General features: G+C 40.8%; 2 protein-coding genes and 1 non-coding gene across 3 annotated transcripts; 1 reads left to right on the top strand and 2 right to left on the bottom strand.

The window, feature by feature from the left end:
- Window positions 1–862: 862 nt before the first annotated feature.
- On the top strand, window positions 863–945 carry trnal-cag (transfer RNA leucine (anticodon CAG)). The gene has a single exon. It is a non-coding gene; the product is annotated as a tRNA-Leu (tRNA).
- Window positions 946–1,575: 630 nt separating this feature from the next.
- eif2b2 (eukaryotic translation initiation factor 2B, subunit 2 beta) lies at window positions 1,576–5,409 on the bottom strand. The gene is made up of 8 exons (XM_026194933.2): window positions 5,123–5,409; window positions 4,733–4,853; window positions 2,707–2,855; window positions 2,461–2,624; window positions 2,271–2,366; window positions 2,055–2,192; window positions 1,895–1,961; window positions 1,576–1,768 (listed from the first exon to the last, which is right to left on the bottom strand). Exons 1-8 carry the CDS (start codon window positions 5,292–5,294, stop codon window positions 1,611–1,613), a joined length of 1,065 nt encoding a protein of 354 aa, XP_026050718.1. The 5' UTR covers window positions 5,295–5,409; the 3' UTR covers window positions 1,576–1,610.
- Window positions 5,410–11,193: 5,784 nt separating this feature from the next.
- tmed10 (transmembrane p24 trafficking protein 10) lies at window positions 11,194–16,720 on the bottom strand. Its single transcript, XM_026142762.2, has 5 exons — window positions 16,425–16,720; window positions 15,361–15,481; window positions 14,366–14,439; window positions 12,957–13,083; window positions 11,194–12,560 (listed from the first exon to the last, which is right to left on the bottom strand). The coding sequence occupies exons 1-5, from the start codon at window positions 16,608–16,610 to the stop codon at window positions 12,439–12,441; spliced, it is 630 nt and encodes a 209-aa protein (XP_025998547.1). The 5' UTR covers window positions 16,611–16,720; the 3' UTR covers window positions 11,194–12,438.
- Between the last annotated feature and the right edge of the window lie 1,512 nt (window positions 16,721–18,232).

Raw genomic sequence — 18,232 nt, 5'->3', positions numbered from 1 at the left:
TTCAGTACAGGCATGAGTCAGGATTTCAGGGTAAAGTAAATGTTTTCTTTACATCACTTCTTTGAGTGTATGGTGAAAGATTGCCAGGGAAGGGACTGTGTTGCATTTTACTGGGATAATTTCTCTATTTTTTTAAATAGATTTTTCATCTTATAATCAACAGTATATAAAACTATATATATATATATATATATATATATATATATATATATATATATATATATATATATAGTTTGGGACTGCTTTTTGAGAGGTGAAACCATACTGCATGTCAGGTAATGATAACTTGTGCAGGTTTTTGGTCGCCAAGCGTTCAGGTCGCAGTCTCCTCTGGAGGCTTTTGTTCGAATATAGCAGCTGTTCAGCCATGTAAACACATACTACGAAGCTCGTGGCGCCCACTTTCTGTGCTGACTTTGAGGTCGGAAGAGGTTTGGAGCTGTGCGGTTAGAGAGTCAGCAGCGTGTTTGTGACTTTTACTCTGTAACTTTGTGTGGTGTGCAACTGAATTTCAGACAGCTCTTTAGTGATTGACAAGTGTTTTGTAAAGGCAGACGTCATAGTTAGCTGCTTGATTTTATACGGCGTTCACTGAAAACACAATTCATACAGAAATTCAAAGTGCCGGAGAAGACACCTCCCAAATATCAGGTCCCACCGAGATTTGAACTCGGATGGCTGGATTCAGAGTCCAGAGTGCTAACCATTACACCATTACACCATGGAACCCCTGTTGCAGCAATCATACTGTCAGGTCATGACAACCTTCCAAAAAGTATTCAATCATACTTTTTGCCAGGTTGTAATGCCATCTATTACTGAATGAAATTGTATATTGTATTTTAAAATAATTACTTAGTATGTCAGGATGGCCGAGCGGTCTAAGGCGCTGCGTTCAGGTCGCAGTCTCCCCTGGAGGCGTGGGTTCGAATCCCACTTCTGACAGCGAAATTTTTCCATGATCTGTCAGACCTTCAGGTTGCTGTTTGTAGTCTCCCCCCCCCCACCCCCCCCCCCACCCCCACACACACAAAAAGAAATCACTTTACTACTGAAATCATGAACATGTGTTAATTCCAAATATACCTTAGTTGTGTGCTTGTAATCTCTCTACACTTTTGTAATCATCAACACTGTGAAGTCCTGAATAATTTGAAAAAAATTCACCAGAGGGAGAGGATTACCATTGTTCCACTCTCACCTCTCTTTGGAGACGTTCACACTGAGACTATTGTGATGAAATCTGACTTTCTCCAAGTCTTATTCTTCTTATCACCATCAGAAATACTCACAAACCTGCTGCTCTGCATGTCCTACACCACCTCCACCTGGACAACAGTTGCAACTACAGTCTGCTGTTCATCAGGATCATGTGACTCTGTTTCCACATCTTAGTTTGAATCCATTGTTCCATTAAAGGGAAGTCAGTGTTATTCATTATGATATGATGAGCGTTTATCTGTACTGGTGTTACACAATAACCTCAGCTGTTCTTAACAGCTCTCTCTTTATTGTAAGGGACTTCAGGTACAAAAAATGAAACCACATCAAAAGAGACACAAACTACACTGCAAAATCATTCATTTCTATTTATTTGTTAAATACACCGATTAAAGTTCATGGTCCTCTGGGTGGTAAAGTTCACTCATCAGTCTGTAGATGTATGACGGTGCGTGTCCTCCGATGTTGGAGATGAACAGTGTGATGAGCTCGGGCGGGACATAGTCAAACACAGGACAGTGCACATTCACCTTTGAGAGAATCTCACCTGAAATATAAACAGAAAAATGTGAGTTATTTTAAAAAAAACCTGACAAAGAGGATATGTCCAAATCTGAAAAGGATTTTCCAAAGGTGGGCACGTGGTTGAGGTCAGTTTTGTTGCAAATGTTACCTTCAGTGAACGGGAGCACCTCATGTGGGGAGACAAACTTATGGAAGGTATCCTCTTCATTTGGAAACTGAAATATGACATATCATGTTCACAGAAGTATGAGTTTAATCATTTATGGGGGTTGAAAGGAGATAACTCGGACTTTGGAGTAATCTCTTACCTGAGGTGAGAGCTTGAACATGGGAGCACAAACAATCAGAGGTGTGGAGTGATGCTTAGCTGCAAGGGCCAGTGTGTGTGTCCCGTTGATGGCCCTCAGGCCTCCATTTGCTAGAACTGTCTGTGTTCCAATGATGACCTGCAAAAAGATCATGACACAAGTTCACCTGCATGCTCTAACATGACTGCGCTAACGTCTCCTTAAAACGTTAAGTACCTTATTAACTCGAGACATGACTGCAAATATGGCAGCATCTGTGATCACAGTTGTTTCGATGCCAGCCTTTGAGAGGTTTGTAGCCATTTCGTGCCCCTGTAGAGAGGTGAAAAAATAAGATTAGGAACTGTGTTTTCTATCTAAAGTTAGACATTTAATATTTCCTTTATGACTGATGTAGATGAGCTACCTGGCAGAAAGGAGCACACTCTGCCACAATGACGTGAAACTTGCGTTTGCGTGCAGCATCTTTGAGGAAAGCCTCCACGGTGCGCGAGCGGCCGATCGTCATGATGACCTCATTAGAGTGGATGTGCTCCAGGGCCTGCATGGCAATGTTGTCGGTCGTTCCCTCTGAAAAACAGAATGATGGGCACCAAGAATTGGAGTGATTTAAAATACAAACTGACGCTATCTTGGTAATAACGCAACTTACCCAGTTCAGTGAGTAGCTCATTGATGGCCTCGATGACGTTGGATTTGAGGAGAGCAAAAGGTTGCCTGAAGTTCTCCTCGCTGAGTCCCCCAGAGGTCAGCAACTTGTGGAGGGATTCCTGGTCTGCTTCTTCACTGCTGCCCCGAGATCTGAAAGAAAAACACAGTTAAGCACAAATCTCACCAAAAACACAAAGTATTTCAGCCGTCTGTAGCTTAAGTATTTCTAAGCAACATACTCTCATCCTTTAATATATGGTACGATTGTACTTGCTTTTCATGGCTGCCTATTGATTCAACTTCAACTGTTAGGTCAAATGGTTTTCTGGGACAGAAGAAAAAACTTGAAACTGCAGCTCATTAGTTTGTTTTCAATTTGAGGGCAGCAACACATCTCAAATAGGTTGGGACAGCGACATGTTTGTAAATAGTTTGTAAACATCTGGGAAATGAAGAGAAAAGCTGCTGGAGGATGCTGGAGGATTCTAGCTGTTCGATAGTCCTGGGTTTTCTTTGTCACATTTACTTTACTTCAACACGCATAAAATGTTTCCAGATAGTCAAAGGTCTGGACTGCAGGAAGGGAAGCTCAGAGCTGAAGCACCTCTACTTAGGGCTGTTCGATATAACGATATATATCGGATGACGATATAAAAACATTTATCGTTTCATTTTATGCTATCGTTTGTTTCGTGGTGTCGCAAAATAAACTCTTTACAGCAATATTTTTTCATAGTTTTGATGGTCACTGTAGTGGCGATATTAATTTCTTAAAGTTCTCTCTTTCTCTTATATTTTATATAACCACACTACAGACGGACAAGCGCCTGCTTTTATGCGTTGTCGTTAGCAACAACGACGGTAAAACCATCGCGTGTCCGCTTGTTTATGTTCCACATAAACCTTTCACAATAAAGCTCAAGATCCTGTTGAGACTTTTCAAAATAAACAGAATCACGTGAAAGAGCAGATTATTTACGGATGAGAAGTAAAAAAGAGCCGCCAGGTGCTAAAAAATAAACCTTAGACTCAAACGTTAGAACAGGCTGTTTCCCGTGGCACACTGTGTAATAAATACTCACAAAGAAAACGGCAGCCGTTACAACTTATGTCTAAAAATGTATAGTTTCATACATCGGTTAAAACACTCGACTCCAGCTACATGACGCGCAGCTGGAAACACTTGCCGCAAGTCGAGCTGCCCGAGATTCACAGAATTTACAAAAATGTTACATTTTTGTGATTTATATCGTTATCGGGACGATAGAATTCTTATATCGGGATATGAGATTTTGGTCATATCGCACAGCCCTACCTCTACTACAGAGCCATGCTGCTGTACAAGATGCAGTTTACCAATATCTGAATGGGAACATATGTTACTCTAAAACCTGTAAATAGTTTTCAGCACTGATGATGCATAGAAGAGTTTTCCACTTTGACTCACTTCATTTGGTTTCTTCTTTACATGGTATAGCTTTAACATACACTTGTGGATGAACACAGGTGAACACAAACAATAATTTCTTTAAGTGCTCTTGATCCCATGCAGTGAATTTCCATGACAGAATCATGTCTGTTTTAAATGCAGTGCCATATGAGGGCCTGAATATAACAGGCATCCAGTCCTGTTTTTCAGTCTGGTCCCTTGCGCACAGAGTCTTCTCGAGTTTCTCAAAATCTTTTCATGATGCGATATTCAAAGTGTTCACATTTTTACGTTGAGGAACATTATTCTGAAATTCATCAACAATTTATGGAGGGCTTTTGCAGACTGGTGAATCTCTGCTGATCTTTACTTTACTTTGCCTCTTTAAGATGCTCTTTTATACCCAGTCATGTTAATTCCCTGTTCCCAGTTCACCTAATTGGTTTTAAAATGTTCCTCCAGCTGTTTACTTTTAGTACTGCTTACTTTTCCAGCTTTTTGTTCTCCTCATCCGAACTTTTTTGGGACACGTTGCTATCAAATTAAAAAGGACCAAATGGTTTTTTTTTTTGAAAATGGTAGGTTTTGGCGTCCTCACCTGGCATATTCCTCTCTGATGATCTTCAGCACCCGTCTGATCATGTTACCCACTGTGGTCTCTGAGGGCTGAGCTGCTGTCATCCTCCTCCCGTCTTTGCGGATTATTTCCATCAGATCACCTGAAATCGAGAAGATGTTTGCAAAAGACCAAAATCTTGGGATAGAATATTTTTTGTGTATGATTTTACATCAGCAACCATTTTTTCTACATGTTCAACATTTTACATATGTATATTCTGTATTGTTTAGATGTAAGGAAAGCTAAAGAAAGCTTATTTGTCATGTACTACAGCGTTATACCAGATTTAAAAACAAAGCCTGTTTGACTACAATGGCAGCTGTCGCTGCAGTTAACTTCACTGTGTCGACAACAAACAGCATTCAGCACCTGCACTGCTCCACCGAGCCTGGGCTGTAATTTTGCGGAGCAGGGCTGTCGTTTCTCGGGCTGTCTCCGCAGAGCCCCGGAGAGGTCCTGCCCCGGTCCCCCCGCGCTTCAGGTCGGACAGGAACGCCTCGACCCTCTCGGTTAGGTCTGTTTCTTTGTATGGGCCCGGCATAGCTGTTTTAAAAAGCTGTCACTGTAACACTTGAGTCACTCAATAGTTCCACCATGCCAGTGTTTTGACGAGGAAGCACTTCAGGAGTACATCCGGGTGGCTGTGGGCTCGCCGTCATCTGATTGGTCTGCCGCTTCACGTGCGTTACAGTAGAGTGGGTCGAAATTACAACAATTTCCCATTTCTACAGTAAAATGACAGTCTGAAAGTGAAATGTAAAACAACGATATATTATTATTATTATTATTATTATTATTATTATTATTATTATTATTATATCGTAAAAAATATCGGGTTATTATCTCAAAACCCGGACTTAATAACTTGAACATATATGCTATTTGATCAATTTTTAGTTATTTTCTCAGAAGATTGAGTACATAAGCTGAAATTTTGAGACAATAACTCCAACTTTGGACTTATAGACGAAAAGTTTTTAATTTTAGTTTTCCTAGTGGCAGAAATTAGATTCCATAATAAAAGTCTTGCTTGCTATTTATGAAAATATGCTCTGTATACATTGGAGATAAAACAAGCTTCAGCTAAAGCATACACCTTTCTGGTCAATGCTTTGTGCTATTTCCATTTAATTTAATTCTTTGTTGACAAATATTCCTTTTTATGGCCATTTTGGGCCGTAGATGCTGGATGAAAACCAAGAGAGGCTGAAAGAAGTGTATTTTTAAGAGAAATGGAAAACAGCGCAAGAAAGATTAATTATAGTAATATTAATAGTTACTATCATAGCAATAAAAAATAGTAGATATTTATCGTCTATGTATCGTTAAAACATTTAAATTGAGAAATTAGTGAACGGGCTGGCTGCTCGTTTGGTTTCAAATTTTATAGAAAACATATGTATATTTACACAAAGTTGACAGTTTATTAGATCTAGTCCACTCCTGGTTAATTTATACATACTGTAAAAAATGCAACAAAATAATTTTAATAAATTATATACAATTAAATAAAATATAAATAAGACACAAACACAAAGACACAAACACATCACAAGAGGCTTTTCTTCTTCCTGTCATTGTCAGACTCATTGAAAGTGATCACGCTGCACTGTTGAAAACATATATTTCCTAAAGAAGTGTTTCCCAACCTTTTGGAGCCATGGCACATATTTAACATTAGAAAAATCACGCGGCACACCACCAAACAAAAATGTCACAAAAGGCATATTGATCATTTCCCCCCGCGCACCAGGCATAGAGGAACTGGCTCGGTTTGTCCCCAGTATACCTTTTTTGCTTTTTCTGATCACTACTCATGCTACGGCCTTCGTCTGGGTCGCAATTTTCTCCAGGACCCAGGTCAGATTTACCACTTTTTCTTTTCAAATATTTATCTATTGCTATTACGCGCTGCGTTGTCTCACTGACAATGTAATTTCCTCTACGTCATATTCTATTTTACTGGCAGTTGGCAACCCATTAAATTAGAGCAGATAGTTGTACCGCCCTCTAGTGGAAGAGAATGTAATTGTTCTGCTAGTTACTCACGTCGATCGCTTAGTGCACTAATCTGGTGGAACCAGATAATCTTCCACGGTACTCCTGATCATTTCTCGGTCACAGTGGTTGGAAAACACAGTCCTAAAGAGTAGGATTTTACATGTGTTTCAGTATGATGCTTGAAGCCAAAAGAAATAATCTCCCTTTAAAAAAACAACAACTTTTTGTATCCTTGTCAGCTGTTTAGTAGGGGGTTATATTCTCAAGCAGCCCTTGGTTACTTGAGTCTGAGGCTGAGTGGAAGTTTGGCCTTGATATTACAGTTTTTTCTGAATGCTTAAACCCTAACTGTGATTCCTGTAGCACAATCTCCAAAACTATTCAGACTTATAGCAAAACCACTCACTGAGTTTGCAAAACTAAAAGCACAAAAACTGCTTTGCACTCAGTTTGCAATTTTGTAACACACACTTTGCAAAACTGTAGGCACAATTCACTGCACAACACTCAATTACCAAATTTCCAACACACTCCTAGCAAAAGTATACACATGTATGGCTATCATTAACACTAATTTGCCAACTGTCTGGCACACTTTCACATGTGAAAACTTTTTTAGATAATTAGTTCACTTTGCAATCAGCCTAAGCACTATAATACAGGTAAGCTGTGTGTGCGGAGTACAATGGAGGGAGCAGAAAGAGTGAGAAGTAGAGGAGGCCGAGGAAGAGGACGTGGAGGTGAAGAAGTAGGATGAAGAGGACGACAAGGACAAGGAGGAGCAAGAGGAAGATGAGGAGGGAGGAGAGGAAGATGAGGAGGGGGGAGAGGAAGGGTAGGAAGAGTAAGAAATAGAATTGCTGATGACATCAGAGCTACAATAGTGGACCATGTAATCAACCGTGGAATGACCCTGAGGGTAGCTGGCCAACAGGTCCACCCTATCTCGAGCCGCTACACTGTAGCAAGTACCATGAGGACATCTTGAAATGAGAATCGGTTAGTACAGTCACTTCGCACAAAGATTTGTAGCACTGCCATATGCCAATGAGAAACACACCAATACCATTGATGTAAAAATACTGAAATTGTTACTTTACAGAATTGCTAGATGACCAGATGCTGGGGGCAGAGGAAGCATGTTCACTGCAGACCAAGTAACCCATATAGTCATTATGGCGATTGCAAATAATCCTATACTTGGAAATGAACACTTGTGTTTGTTTTGATGTGTTTGAATAAACACCAGTACTTGAAGTTTGGATCCCTCTATGCTTATGGATCTATGACAGAAGTATGAGCTCAAACTGACATAGCCTACCTTGTGCACAGAGAAAGCAAAAGCCAGATGTGTTTTGTATTCATACCATCAGTGTGCAGTTGGCGCATTGTGTGCTTAGTAGATGATGGCTTGTGTGTACTGTTTGATATGGAAACACCATTTTTACGAAGGTGTGAAGAGTTAATCTAGCTGTGTTTGCTTTTGCAAGAGAACTACAATGTTTTGATTATTGGGTGACAGGTTTTCTTATTTGTGTGAAGAGTTTTGCAAAATTAGCCAATAGTTACAAAAAATGTGCTTAAGCAATCAGAAAAAACTGTAAGCCATTGAAATACTGCTGACTTTTCTTGGATTTCTACTAACTATAAGTTTCTGAGAATATGTCGGGACTGTTGCTTTATGCAGGGGGATTATTAACAGACTTAAAAACTCCTTTGTCCCACACGCCATCAAACTGTTTAACTCCTCTCTGGAGGGGAGAGGGAGGGGAAACAGGAGGACAAAGGAGGGGGGAACAACTAAGCTGTAGTGCCTCTTCACCTCACTGTACAATACCTTGTGCAATACTTTTTGTAAATAGTCAACAGTGCAATAGACTCAATACTTGAAATGTGCAATTCACTTGTATTTTTATTTTTTATTCCTATTTATTCTATTTATCCCCTTTGCATATTTTATTTATATTTGTTTCTGTATTTATATGTGTGTGTGTGTGTATATATATATATATATATATATATATATATATATATATATATATATATATATATATAACAATTCTGTAACTGTAACTTCGGTCGTTGCTGTGCTTTTTTTGGAAATCGAATTTCCCAGAGGAACCCACCCGAGGGATTAATAAAGTTCTATCTTATAACAAAGCAATAATAGAGCGCACTCCCATGATATTCCATCACCTTGAAATTAATGTTGAGGTTATTGTCTGTCACAATCATATGATTTTGTATTGAGCCTGGTGGATTGTGATTATGGTGCAGGTATCCTGTGGCACTGATCTGGGAGTCTGAATAATTGATAGCAACTATAAGTGGAATCTCTAACTAAAGTACACCCTGGCGTCTCTGTATTATCCTCCAGTAACAGTCGTGACTGTCAGCCTTCCTCTTTCAGACACAAGTATTTTATTTGGATGCATATAAGACATTATAAAGTATTGCCTCACAAAACACAAAGATAAGAACACAGTTGCTCACTTTTCATCTTTTGATGGCATCTGCCTCTTCTCACTGCAGAGGTTCAATCTATTGGAAATTGTTTGGATCGAAGCATCTTCCACATGAGGTTAATGGCTCCATCATCTCTTCAGATACGCTGTGTTGCATGCATCCTAGCTGTGTTTAGATGGTTATCATCTTCTGGACAGTTTGATCACTCGCCTCTGTCAGTGCGCCCCAGGGCAGCTGTGGCTACAATGTAGCTTGCCATCGCCAGTGTGTGAATGTGTGTGTGAATGGGTGAATGACTGAATGTAGTGTGAAGCGCTTTGGGGGTCCTTAGTGACTAGAAAAGCGCTATACAAATGCAGGCCATTTACCATTTAATTGGTCATTAGTGATCATTATTCACGTGCTTTAAGGCATGCAAAAAGAAAATTTATTGGTCGTTACTGTGATCAACAGAAAGAGTTGTTCTAAAAAGTAAGATTAATAGGTTAGTGAGGCAGGTTCTCTAGCCAACCTAGATAACTGCTGTTATGGTGATGGGATGTTTGGATTTCTGGTTTAAAATCATTAGTGTGACAGGAAATTTGAATGTCATCAGGCTGTGACACAGAGGACACCTGTTTTTCTGCTTGGTTTTAATTTGTTAGCAACACTGTTTTTCCACTAGATTTTAGTCTATTTCTAGATTGTTTGTTACTAAAATTATTTCATTGATTTTTTTCCACTTTGATCTGGCAAAAAATACATTTAAAAGGTGACTTCCACATCTAAATATTAGGCTACTGGAAAGCATCAAGTCACTTTAACATGATGGCTTCATGTTAGAAACTGTAGCACTCAGCAGATTCAATAACAGTCATAAACAAACATAAACACACTTCACTAGCACACCCTTTTGCCTTCAGAACTGCTTTAATTCTTTGTGGCAAAGATTCAACAAGATGCTGCCAAAGAAACATCCCCAACTTCATTACATCATCACTACCATCCTGAACCAGTGATACGAGGCATCCGGAATCCAAGTTTTCATGTTCCTTAGTCCAAATCTTCTTTTGTCCAATTCTGGTGAGCCTGCGTGAACTTTAGCCTCAGTTTCCTGTTGTTAGCAGACAGGAAATACACCTGGTGTGGTCTTCTCCTGCTGCAGCCCATCTTCCCAAACTTCTGTATGTTGTCCATTCATAGACGCTGTTCTGAATACCTTGGGTGTGACAAGTGTTTTTGAGCTATTATTTGCTTTCAATCAACCAACAGTAACAGAAGAATGACAGTCTAACTGAAGTGACAGTTGCCATTGTAGTCAAACAGGCTTTGTTTTTAAAACCGCTATAAAGCATTAGTACATGTGAAATACGAGCAGAAATTGCTCTTTAGCCTTCTTTACAGCTAAACAATACAGAACATGCATATGTAACATGTTGGAAACGTGGAAAGGCAAAAATAAATAAATGGAGGTTTCCAATGTATTTAAAACGGTAAAAACACAATAAAAACATGACTAAAAATGATTAAAACAATCTGGTCATTCTCTGACCTCTTGCATCAATGATGGAGTTTCACCCAACTTGCGAGAACTGCTGCTCACTGGATATTTTCCTTTTTCTTTTTTTTTTTTAAACCCATACTCTGGAAACCCCAGAGATGGTTGTGTGGAGAAAATTCAAGTGGACAAGCAGTTTCTGATATACTCAGACGAGCCCATCTGGCACCAGCAAACAGGCCACATTCAAAGCCACGCAAATCACCTTTCTTCGCCATTCTGATGCTCAGCTTGACCTTGAGCAGGTTGTCTTGACCATGTCTACATGTCTAAATGCACTGAGCTGCTGCCATGTGATTGATTAGATGCATGCACTACTTGGCAGTTGGGCAGGGGTACATAACAAATCAGCCAATGAGAGCACATGCACTCTACATGCGTCTCCTACTTTTCAAAAATGCCTAAATAGGCAATTCAAAGGACAAAACAAAAATAATGTAAATCCATCCAATAGTTTATTGAATAAAAGCCCAACACAAATTTACAAAATTTAATCAGTCAACATAAAAATCAGTGACTGCGCACAACGTTCACTGTTAAAAATGTACCCCATGACAGATGCTTTAAATTATCCCCATCAAAAACAATCTGCAACCACCCCGAGCCAAAACAATTCTGCTGGAAAGAAGCATGTTGGATGGATCTGCACATACTGTAGTTGGGAACTGATATTTGTGAAATTTCAGAAGAATAATTAGCTCTACCAGTGTCAAGAAGAAGGGCCTGTGACTGAAAATGCTTGGACAGCTTTACATTTCAACACCTCTGTCCATTGCACTCTGACAGGAGAAGCTTTCACAAATATATATATAGATATATATAAACTGTATAATAGAAATCAGGAGGGTGTTTTTACTCATAACCATATACATAGGATGTTACAAATTCCTTCCTAGGAACAAGGTTTTTGGTTCCTTGCTTCATTTGATAGGTGATGTTAATGTTCCGAAACAAAAATCTATGCAAGAGCCCATAGAAATGACCTAATTTACAACTAAGAATATTACTGACAACTCACAACCCCCAAAAAGAAAAAGAAAATTACCAGTTGAAAGAACTAAGTGGTAATTACAATATGAAAAAAAAAAAACAGTTAAATTTAGCTACCAGACATGTATGCAAATTAAGTGACAAAACACAGAAGTTCAGTGGTTGCCAATTGTCTCATCAAAGTAACAACAAACTGTGTTTTCAAAGAACCTTCACTCAATAAAAGGGCACCAAGGATCTAGTTTACTTGGCATGGCAAAGAATGAGTGTATAAACAGGAGGGCAAAAGACATTCGCTCATGGCACATCCATTCAAACTGAGCTCAAAATCAAACATTGCTGTTCAACGAACGCTCGAAGTTCTTATTCAGTGAGCTGCAACATTCAAAACAGTGCAGACAGAAATGTCAACCACAGAGACGGACATCTCCCATGTCTTACAGTGCATTTCTCCCTACAGCGCTTTTCATGTTTCCAACCACTAAATAAGCAGGTGATATTTTTTTTATTTTTACTTTTATTTTTCCCCAGAAGAAAACCTTGGTACTCTCTCTCTCAGCCTTGAAAACTAGATTTTGAGCCCCCACTTGCTGTTGTTTGCTGAAGCTAGTCCAAGGAGGGTGGATGTTTGGATGTGTTGGCTGACCGTCAGGCAGCGTCCCGCGAGGTAAGGAGCTGGGAGCGGGTCGCTCTACTCAATCAGCTTCTTAGCCTTGAAGAAACGCCTCAAGTAGAAGACCTGCCATGTGGCCAGCCCAATCAGACAGCACATGGAGAATATGCTGAAGTACAGCACGCGTGTGTTGGTGGATTCTGTAGACAGATGACCGAAAAAAGGGTAGCCGTGTTATAGGACAGTGATGCAATACTCCTTGTTCATCACTGAAGTAACCACTACAAGCAGACAACTTTACTCTGACGTCTTTAGCTACTTCCTAAGAAAACAATAACAAAGGAACATTTGCAGCAGATGGCTGCTCCAGCCCGACAATGCTTCTGCTAGAGGTTTCTTTATGCTAAATCTGAGTTTTCCCTTCCCACAGTCACCAAGTCCAAGTTTATAAGGAGTTGTGTGACTTTTGGGATTGTTGGATTTTTAACTTAAAATACACTCCTTGAGGTGACAGCTGCAATTTGCCACTATATAAATAAAATTAAACTGAATTCAGTGAGAGAGCTACTGAATAGCTATGTGCTGGGTTGTATTACCATTGGTGTCCCGCATCTCCTCTTCTCTTTTTTTCATGTAAGCAAAGTCGTTCACGATGGACTCCGAGAGGTCTTCCAGGCGCCTGAGCTCAACCTCAAGAGGCTTCAATTTCTCCACCTTGGCAATCTGGAGGGACAAAAGAAAATGATCAGAGGGAAATGGCAGAGAAGGTTGTACAACAGCTTGAGAAGAAGGGTTATTAAATAATTTGTCCAGCAGGTGTCAGTCTAGTGTCGTGTGTATGCCAAAGCATTCCTGTTTACACAGGTTCATGAGAATCTGCCATTCGAACTCTGGTGTGAACAATTGCACCTGAGAAAAGCCTGGGTGTGGTTGGCCTTGTTCCGCAACCACAACCAACCACAGCGTGTTATGATATCAATGCACGACGTGTACCAACTCAACTAGCGTCAGAAAGTTTCTTGGTTATGTGGTAGCTCCTGGTTTGTTTTTTTTGTGCATGACTTGATGTAAGCCACTAGAACAAATTCTCGTCAGTCCAAGAAAGGCCTGGAAAACTGCCCGAAACAGGTTTGAATGTTTCTACTTAATTTCTCTATGCATCCTTTAGTCGTGTGAAACAAAAATAAATAAAGTAAAATATATATTTATTTATTTTTCAGGCCCACTCAGCCATTAGGACCTTGGATGTAAAAAACCCGTGAGCTGCCAAATGATCAAAAACACAGCACACTACAGCCGGCTCTACCAAGCACACATTCTCAAGTATTCTGCAACAGTGAGGAATTCTTCCAGTGTTTTTAACTACACCCCCCACTGAACAGCTTGCAAATTTGTTCAATAAGTAACATGTCCATCTATGTAGGTGAATACATGGTGGGTGGAGCTGAAATTGCAGCTACCCACAAACAGGAATGCCCACTTGGAAGTCTCGGCGAACATCCATCAACACGCAAAGAACAGCATGTAATGTTTGTGCGCTGCGTGTGGGTGGGGAGGGAGGACTGATCATCAGCTCACAGCTCTTTATCACGCCTAAATTTCTAAAGTGTTGCCTAAGGCAGTCACAGTTAGTGGTAATACATTTTCGGGAAAGGAACCCAAGTACTGTGACGATACACACGTCCCTATACAAGAAAAATTGAATGATGTGAAGCCAGGGAACCTCCCGCACACATTACCAAAGCACCCTGAGGTCAACACTGTCCTTCAACAAAAGACAACTACAGCAGTACTTCCAGGAAAAAAGACAAGTTTTAAAAAAGGAGGCACTGAGGTCACAACTGCCAGATTATGCTTCCGTAACATTTGATTAACATGAGACTAAACCTATATGTAACAGTGAAGATATTGTAGGCTGCTTCAAGAAAACCTACTGACCTGATCTCCAAGACACCATGTGCATCATCTATATGAAAACAAACAAACATTTCAGACTGATTCTGACCTCTTCGTAGTTTTTGGCCTCAACACCGTGCTTCATGTCCAGATTGACCAGCTGGTCAGGCACTCTTCCAGTTCCTGATTAAAAGAGCAAAAAACTTTAATCATCATATTCAATTTCACTGAAACATTTAAAATGAGCATCATTTATATAATTTATCCTTTCTAGCACTTTTTTTTTTACCAAGCTTCACAAAGTGCTGTAAAAGAATACAGTGTATTCTTTTACAGCACTTTGTGAAGCTTGAACTAAAAATCACTAACTTACACACCAGGAAAGACAAGCATTGTAAAACTTTAACAGTCACAGTGCAAATAGGAATCAATACATAAAACGTATAGATAATTGATGTATTTGTAGCGATGCCCTGATTTTGAAACATTGGCTTGATGTGATGATGATAATTTTGGCCTTTCTTATTTCTTCCCCCTATCTGAAATGTAGAAATCCCCATACAGGGCTCGCAAAATCGCTAGCCCGACATCCCGGAGCTAGCGATATCTCCGGTCGGGCGACCAAAATCTATCTCAACCCGCCCGTCGGGTTATCATATAGCCCGACGGGCGGGGCTGAGATAGATTTTGGTCGCCCGACCAGAGATATCGCTAGCTCCGGGATGTCGGGCTAGCGATTTTGCGAGCCCTGCCATATAGTAAAGAATCAATAAATGTAGTCTTTCAGTTGTACATTATGTCATGTTGAACATTTAGCACTAGTTGTTGTCACCAGCCACCTCATAGGCCAACAGTGGCTGGAATATCACTTGCATTCATTTATTTTATTAATCATTTTCATTAATTACACTTTTCAGTTTCATGACCATCTATCGATATAACCCAAAATCACTGCAAAATCTACTAAAACTAATAAGTAATAGCGGATGAAGACAGCGGGTTAAATGGTTAATCAGAAGATTTGACAGTGACTAAGCCATAAAACCAAGTGTGTGTGAACAGCAGCAGCTGTCCATAACACACATGGGGGGTTGGCATGCTTACCCATGGGTGATTTGCTCTCGAAGCAAACCTCAAACATGTCATAGTCCTCTGTGGTGAATGCAAACTTTCCTTTTGAAGCATCTTCCTTGGAGTAAAGAGTGTGGCCAGAGGAGTCTGTGATCTGCAAAGATACACAAAAGCAATAAACAACAGTCAAGAGCCAAAGAAACAGCAGAATATTAACTGAAATATTTAAATCAATACTGAATTACTTTGCTCTTTAATGTGGGAATTTTAAATCATTGACCAGTATTATCACTAATAATGGTATTTTTATGACACCAACATGAGGATTTCAGACACTTCAACTGTGTCGTTTTCTAGATAGTTATAGGCTGAGATTGTGATGATGGTTGCTTGTCATCCTTACATGTGTCTGAAAATGCAAGGCTGCAACACCCCACGCAAGCCATTAAACTGCCAGCTGTTAGAACATGAGGGGAGTAAAAAAAACAAAATAACTTCGTGAGGACGCAGTGCAATCTGTAACAGTATAAATATCGGTCATTTTCTTTGATGTGAGGAAAATCTTTTAAGATCTTCATTTAAATAATACACAAACCATCACTGACGTGTTGGAAGCTAATGTGCTAATATGGCTAAGCTGTGCTTGGCAGCTGAATGGACCCTAAGACTGACGTGTAACAGCAGCAGAGCCCAGACGAAGTCACCGGCAGGGTCGTTTCTCCAATGTTTTAATATAAATACGTGCACTGTGTGTTACAGCGAGTGCTCACTAGTGTCAAGGTATCTTAACTAATTTTTTTTAAAAGTAAATTACCCCTCAAATTAACCTGAACGGGAGTGTTAGCGAGCACTGACTGTAGCCAGCTGGCTAATTAGCTTCTAAAACCAGGAAGCCGAGGTTTTCTGGGCCTGGGCTAGCTACAATGCTAACAACAGTAGACATTTTCGCAGCAGAAATTACTCGATTTAACATATATAGCCACGAGAGTCACTTGTAAGCGATGCATCGGGTCATTAAAAACCAGATTGAAGCCATTTCGGCCCCGACAACAAACTTGGTAATGGTGAGGGTAGCTAGCCAGCAGGTCTGCGCTCACCTTCAGATTAGTTTTCGTGTTCGCCTGCTCGCTTATGTCATACTCCCCCGTGACTAGCACGTCTTTGTGGATCTCCTCCCGTAAACACTTTCTGGTGTTGACCGGTAAAAAGAAGGAAATTGATAATACCGATTCAATAAGAACCGGTAAGAGCAGTAGCGCAGCGACTCGAGCCATGGCTACCATCAACCGACCAACCAGACCGTGCCAGCCAACCAGCTTAACACCGACTTCCAACTCACACTACCGGCCTCCCTTAGCACTCCAGCGCCGCCGCTGGCCTGGACGTGGAACTCCAACTGCAGATCCTGTGTCCATGAAGTTCGGGTGAGGTCCAAGTGTTTTATTTTTTGTTCATTTTAGTTTATCTTAGTCCCTTTACAGTCATTTTATTATATTATATCCAGGCTTGCCAACTGGTTAAGAGCAATATTCATGGAATTAAGAATAAAGCATATAAAAATATAAACACTTTGTCCAGGCAATTGTCTTCTCTGTGTACTTCCTCTTTTCGTCCTGCCTCGCAGCAGCGCATGTTTAAAACCTTTTGTCCAGCATATCTATTATATCTAAAACTAAAGATATTTGTATAGAACCTGGTATTTGCCAATCACAAACCCTGTTTTTTTTTTCTTCTTTTTTCATAATTTGGGGTTATTATCAGAATCAGAATCAGAATGGGTTTATTGCCAGATGTTGAGGTTTACAACATTAGGAAATTGCTGCGGTGCTTCAGTGCAAACAATAAGAATTAAAGTGCTATGTAGAAAGAAAGATATGTGCATGAGATATACATGAGATATATACATGAGAGTAAGAATTATGAGTGCTACGTAGAAAGATATATACATGAGTGCAGGTGGTGATCAGTGCCAGACATGAAATGATGCAGTGACACAGCGTAGGGTCATGTGTTAGTGGCGGGGACAGTCATGTGGTTATTGTTCATGTGTCCAACAGCAGAGGGGAAGAAACTGTTCTTGTGGCGAGAGGTTCTGGTGCGAATGGACCGGAGCCTCCTGCCTGAGGGGAGCAGGTCAAACAGACTGTGTCCAGGGTGAGAAGGGTCAGCTGAGATCCGGGCTGCACGCCGCAGTGTCCTGGAGGTGTACAGGTCCTGCAGAGATGGGAGTCTGCAGCCAATCACCTTCTCAGCAGAGCGCACAACACGCTGCAGTCTCTGTTTGTCCCTGATAGTGGCTCCAGCGTACCACACGGTGATGGAGGAGGTGAGGATGGACTCGATGATTGCAGTGTAGAATTGCATCATCGTCCGTGTTGGCAGGTTGAATTTCTTCAGCTGCCTCAGGAAGTACATCCTCTGCTGGGCTTTCTTAATGACGGAGGTGATGGTGGGCTCCCACTTCAGGTCCTGGGTGATGGTGGTACCCAGGAAGCGGAATGAGTCCACAGAGGTGATGGGGGTGTCAGTCAGGATGATGGGGGGGAGTGGGGCTGTGTGCTTCCTGAAGTCCACAATAATCTCCACTGTCTTCTGGGCATTCAGCACCAGGTTGTTGTGGCTGCACCAAGACACCAGACGTTCAACCTCCCTCCTGTAGGCAGACTCGTCCCCGTCCGAGATGAGCCCAATGACGGTGGTGTCATCTGCGAACTTGATTAGCTTGACAGACTGGTGGGTGGAGGTGCAGCAGTTGGTGTACAGGGAGAAGAGCAGAGGAGAAAGAACACAGCCCTGAGGGGAGCCGGTGCTGATGGTCCGGGAGTCCAAGACATTCTTTCCCAGCCTCACATGCTGCTTCCTGTCCGTCAGGAAGTCAGTGATCCACCGGCAGATGGGATCAGGC

The sequence above is a fragment of the Astatotilapia calliptera genome, chromosome 15 (assembly GCF_964374335.1).
Source record: "Astatotilapia calliptera chromosome 15, fAstCal68.1, whole genome shotgun sequence".
NCBI lineage: Eukaryota > Metazoa > Chordata > Actinopteri > Cichliformes > Cichlidae > Astatotilapia > Astatotilapia calliptera.
The sequence above is the reverse complement of the archived record's forward strand: the minus strand, read 5'-3'. Positions and strand labels throughout refer to the sequence as shown.